At 39.3% G+C, this 6,000-nt stretch overlaps 1 protein-coding gene across 1 annotated transcript; it reads left to right on the top strand.

Annotated features, from left to right (window-relative positions):
* Window positions 1–2,325: 2,325 nt before the first annotated feature.
* LOC134851662 (glutamine-dependent NAD(+) synthetase-like) lies at window positions 2,326–4,959 on the top strand. Its single transcript, XM_063867844.1, has 2 exons — window positions 2,326–3,316; window positions 3,586–4,959. The coding sequence occupies exons 1-2, from the start codon at window positions 2,336–2,338 to the stop codon at window positions 4,708–4,710; spliced, it is 2,106 nt and encodes a 701-aa protein (XP_063723914.1). The 5' UTR covers window positions 2,326–2,335; the 3' UTR covers window positions 4,711–4,959.
* Window positions 4,960–6,000: the final 1,041 nt, after the last annotated feature.

The following is a 6,000-nucleotide window of genomic DNA, read 5'->3' as shown; positions in this document are numbered from 1 at the left end:
TCCCTGAACCACTTTCCCACTCGGCTGGTCACCTCTTCCAGTCAAGTCTCCTATTGGTCCAGCTCAAGTGTCCCTGAACCACTTTCCCACTCGGCTGGTCACCTCTTCCAGTCAAGTCTCCTATTGGTCCAGCTAAGTTCCAAGCTATCTGAAAACCCTTGACAACGCCCCACTTCGGGCACTTTATTCAGTTTACTGGTTTAAATTGCTAGGTTGATCGAAACGATCGAACTTGTAAAACAGTATGGGTATACTATTTAATTAATATAAAGGTTTGATCCAACTAATCTGGTGTCAAAGTCACTGTCTTTTTTCGTTTTATGGTTTTTGTTCCTTTTTCTATTCTTTTTTTGGTTTTTGTTTTGCTTTTTGTCTTTTTGCTCGTGTTTTTGTCCCCCTAGTTGCCCCCCTTTACTCGGTTAGCTAAGCCTCGTTCGGAGAGCGTACCAGGAAATTTTCTCGAGTTTTCTTAAAAAGCTATCACGGTACAACCGGAAGGTTTGCACGTTCCTGTCGAACCGTACCGCCGGTACTCTAGAATGGGCATTCAGCCCGAAGCTGTCTCAAGTGGGTTCGACTCCGTAGTCTTGATGTCGTAAACACCCAGGAGCGCCATAAAAACACTATGTAACATTCGTCTACTACAGTCACACATGAGGCTTAAGAAAAATAGGCCCTATAACTATTGGCTCAGGAGTCAGGGACACTATCTCTTGTGTTTTTCCGCCTCAAATCAGTCGGAGCCAATTCGGTTCGCTTGTGACATGAGACTACGACCCGCTACTGCTTAAGGCTACTACCAAAATATCCCCCCACTCTAGAATTAAGAACGTCCCCATACTTAGGTCTCAAAATACCCAAAATACATGAACGCCGTTAAAAACCGGGTTGGAACAATCCGTTAAGTTGCTTTTTTACTAGACAGTGGAACTTTGATCCATTTCAGATGGATCAAACTAAAACTCGCCTTACCTCAACATAACAATCATAAAACACACTCTAGAAATTTAAATTAAGGACTCACATGTTGATGCGCTCAAGCACAGGAAGTAATTAAATGGGTGAGCAACTCTAGAATTAACTATGGTAACTAGATAAGTTCAATGTTTATCAGTTTGAATGACAAAGGTAAGTTTGAACTCAAGAACGAAGTTTTATGTGGACCATTGGGACACTCAAGCTGTCCACCTTTCCGTCGAAGGTTCACTCTGGTCTAGTTCGAATAATTACTCTCTCGGGAATACTCTGTCTTCTATTTCAGATAGGACAGCTCTACTCTTGTTCACTATGATGGAAATTGCGAATAGCAATTTCCCACTCGTTTTTATTTGACAACTTCCCCGCAATTGTTCTAAAATTGTTCTGATTTCTTTTTCTGATTTTCAGTTATCGCGAGAAAATCGTGCATGACATGTTCCATTCGAAATTTTGAAAAATTAAATTTCACTCCAAAATCAAGTGTTTTCTGCTCTTCTCAAGGTCAAACTTCCAAATATGACTGACTGGCACAATTTTCAAATGAAGTGTTGTAAAAAAAAATTACAATAATAATGCAGATTACCTTTTCGCCTAAAGTGTATGTTGACTTCATTCATTAAATGTAAAGTAATGAATTTATTTTTTCTAATTTTTTATTTTAGGACGCTTTGGGATTTTCAATGGAAAGATCAGCTACTCTCTGGCAGGTGTGCAAAAACTGCCCTCCTAAATCTGGCTTTGAATAATCAATTGAAAAATAGGTTGTAGGAAGCTGGCTCTAATTTTTGGAGAAAAACTGTTATACTTTTCGGAAAAGTCAAATTTTATTTGAGTTTTTCATCGTTTTTTTTTTGTGGAAACGTTTTGACTTTTCTCAAAAACTACACTGCCAAATTGGATATAATGATCTTTACCGAAACGATAGGTTTGGTCTATTCCTCCCTGCATTAGTTGATTGCCCCTATCTTAAGAAAAAGTAATCGCCTTGTGAAATGTCATTTTTTGAAACTTGATGATTTTTTTTTAATTATCGAAAAATACCGTGCAGGCTCTCTCCTCTGCAAGCGAATAATATCTGTACAAGCAAATATTACCAGTAGAAAACCCTCAAGGTATGGTTTAAGACCAATTTTTGAAATCATTTCATATAACATTTTCAAAAAAAAATCCGACGTCAGTATTCTTTTTCTATTCACTCACTTTCTTGTAATGTGATAATTTTGTATTGCAAGTGTTGCGAAGCTCCGCTTCGCCTCAAGGCTAATAAAGAACTGACTGTCGAAACTTCTATGCACCTCACCTAGTTTCGTTAACAAAGCATTTCCGAACGATTCTGATTTCAGACTTTCTTTAAAAGATGGCCTCATTGATATGTGTTGCTGCAACTTCTTTGAATCAATGGGCGATGGACTTTGACAGTAATTTGAAGCGAATCATTGGTAGTGTCGAAAAGGCTAAAAGAGATGGTGCAAGATATCGATTTGGACCAGAACTCGAGATTTGTGGATATGGATGTGCAGATCATTACTTTGAAGAAGACACAATTTTACATTCCTGGGAAGCTCTTGCAAAGATAATTGCCGATAGAAGCCTTGATGACATAGTTATTGATACAGGTATGCCCGTTCTGCATAAGAGTTGTTTATACAACTGTCGAATTGTAATTTTAAATGGAAAAATACTTGGAATTGCTCCCAAGAAAAATCTTGCTAATGACGGTGGGAATTACCGGGAAATGCGCTACTTTGTCTCTTGGAAAAGCTTGGAAGTAGACGAACTGAGGCTTCCTAGTTGTATTTCGAATGTGCATGGGCAAAAGACATGTCCTATTGGCATGATGGTTTTTCAAACAGCGGAAACTGTTTTTGGAGTGGAGACTTGCGAAGACATGTGGACGCTAAAAAATCCCCACATAGACTTGTTTCTCCAAGGAGCAGAGTTAATTTTCAATTCATCTGCTTCTCATTTCAGCCTGCAAAAGTATTGGGACCGGAGGCTTCTGACTTCAAGTGCTTCTCTTCGATTTGGAGGACTTTATGGGTTCTGCAACACGCACGGCTGCGACGGAGACCGATTGTATTTTGAAGGGGAAACATTCTTTGTTTTGAATGGAGAAATAGTTGAGCGCAGTGAGTTGTTTTCACTGAAAGACGTTCAGTGTCTTACTTGTGCCATTGATTTAAATGATATCAGAGCCTCTCGACGGACGGTTATGAGCTCGATGAATGGTGCTTCTTTGCATCAGACTCATACAACCATAAAAATTGTGGACTTATCGCATTTTTCGTTGAAACCTTCATCTCAAAATCCGAAGCTCTCCTTGCCAATTGTGCTACAGGTAGTGAAGCATTACTTTTTTTGGCTCAATTGATACACGACGTCAAATCATAGCATTTCAAATTTTCAAGCGATTTCATATCAGATTAATTTTATAAAGTTTGGAGCGGTTCGCTTTGCCGTGATCGAATCATTCTTACTGTCTACATTGGAAGTAGCAAAAACCAATTATCAAATTAAGTACAACATTATTTCGACTAACTGATTTCGGTATATGATTCTGAGATGTAAGAAACTAGAGGAATAACTCGCTGAATTATGTTTGTCTAGGACCTCATTCCAGAAGAAGAAATCAGTCATGCACCGGCTAAGTGGCTGTGGGACTATCTACGACGATCTTCGTTAGCAGGATTCTTTCTCCCTCTGTCCGGTGGAATTGACAGTGCCTCCGTTGCTTGTCTTGTTGCTTTCATGTGCCATCATCTTGTCAAAGAAATATCGGATGGCAATGAACAAGTTTTATCCGATGTTCGGAAAGTTGTAGGTGAGGATAATTACGCGCCCGTTGACAGGCGTGATTTGGCTTCTCGTCTTCTCTACACCTGCTACATGGCAACTGAGAATTCTTCAGATTTCACTCGCAACAGCGCGTCAAGTTTGGCTCAAGGGGTCGGGAGTACCCATAGAAACATAGTCATTGACTTAGCTGTTAATGCAGTTGTATCGATCTTTCAAACAGCCACTGGTTTCGTGCCAAAGTTCAAAGCACACGAGGGGTCGAATTCGGAAAACCTAGCGTTGCAGAATATACAGGCGAGACTAAGAATGGTTTTTGCCTATCTTTTTGCGCAGCTGAGCGTGTACGTTAAAACGGGAAAAGAAGGATCGCTGCTAGTTCTTGGATCGGGTAATGTGGACGAGGCTCTTCGTGGATACCTGACGAAGTACGATTGCTCCTCGGCTGACATAAATCCGATTGGCGGGATTTCGAAGACTGACTTGAGGAAATTCATTCTTTACACTTCAGATCAGTTAGACATTCCGATTCTGAAAGAGATTTATAAAGCGCCCCCGACAGCAGAGTTGGAACCTCTGAATACGGATGGAGCAATTCAGCAAACTGACGAAGATGACATGGGAATGACGTATGACGAACTATCCATCTATGGCAGGCTGAGAAAATCCAACAAATGTGGGCCGTATTCGATGTACTTGAAACTTGTACATGTTTGGACCCATTTATCGCCGCTGGAGGTAGCAAGAAAAGTGAAATACTTCTTCAGAATGTATTCAATAAACAGACACAAACAGACAGTGTTGACCCCGTCTGTACACATGGAGAATTATAGCCCCGACGATAACAGATTTGACCTGAGACAGTTTCTGTACAATGTCAACTGGCCTTGGCAGTTCAGAGCGATTGACAGACATGCAAGTGAAACGAAAGAAAAGTGACTGATTTTAAACGAGCTGATAATACCAGGAGTATCAAAAGACTTGATTACTAACCATTCCGGGTTTCTTCTGTTATATCCCTGTGAATTCGTCCTAGGTTAAAAGTGATAATAGTTTTGAGCCGATCATTTTGTTATACCGTTTTCTGTGACGAAATATTTGATATTTTAGTTTTGGTGGATATAAAAGAAGAGACCCACTTATGATTCACTTCGTAACGACGCGTTGTTAGATTTTGTAAGCTTAGTTTTAGACTAGATAATTCAAATATTTTATTTGTTTTATAACAGTTTAAGCGAAATTAGAAGAGTAAAATGCAACCGTTTTTAGTCAGCTTGCGTTCGTTTATACGCAGTTCATGAAAAGATCAGTACGTGAAATCCAGTGTATGAACAAAACTAGTTAATTTGCAGCGTGCGTTCAATCGGCATGAAAAAAATCTTTGTATGGACGCTCGCCAATGAGCTGTAGAAATAGTTTGAAAACAGGTTTCAAAGTGAGAAAAAAACTGTTTTAACATGTGAAAACCAAGGTTGAATACATGAATTTTTCGTTGACTAAAGCATTTTCGCTACTTTTTTCACGAACTCGGGAAAATTGTTCACTATCCTCGGGCCTGGCGTCTCTCTGATAGTGAATTAATTCCCTCGTGCGTGAAAACATTTGCGAAGCTACTACTTAGAGGTGGTCTAAAACACAAATGTTTTGCTAATAATGTATACAAAAATGAGTGCCGTCGTTTGCTGTGCAAGTTGCCTGGAATGTCCTGCTCGGGAAATATTCATAAAAAAATTAAGGTAAAAAAACATGTTAATTCTGACATGCTGCGTAGAAATAATGCTCATGCCTACCAAGACAAATGTCCATGGTTCGAATTCGGCCAGGAATAGTTTTTGTACGCTGGAAATTTTCAGCGTTTCAAGAAACTTTTGTCGAGCTTTCGTCTGTGTTTCTGTTTTTTTGTCGGCTTAGTTGCCACTATAAGGAATTTGCCTATTACTATAATGACGGTTGTGATTTACAAGCGCTATTAAACCTGAATATAAAAGTGTGGGTTATAGACTCCGCCAGTGTAAACAATATTTTGAAATTTTTTAAATTGTGGTGATTATCCTTCCGATAAGCAAGGGTATTGCAATCGGGTACTAGTTTTTTTTCCAGTAAAAATAACTTTGTCCACTGGGATCCAACTTTGTTTTGGGGTTACTGGTTTTCGTCCTAGTTTTGTTCGGTTCAATTTCCGTTTTTTAAACGCCATTTTTTTAACTGGTAGGTTTTTTATTGGTTAAC

This window comes from Symsagittifera roscoffensis, chromosome 1, assembly GCF_963678635.1.
Source record: "Symsagittifera roscoffensis chromosome 1, txSymRosc1.1, whole genome shotgun sequence".
NCBI lineage: Eukaryota > Metazoa > Xenacoelomorpha > Acoela > Convolutidae > Symsagittifera > Symsagittifera roscoffensis.
This window is presented reverse-complemented; position numbering and strand designations above follow the sequence as displayed.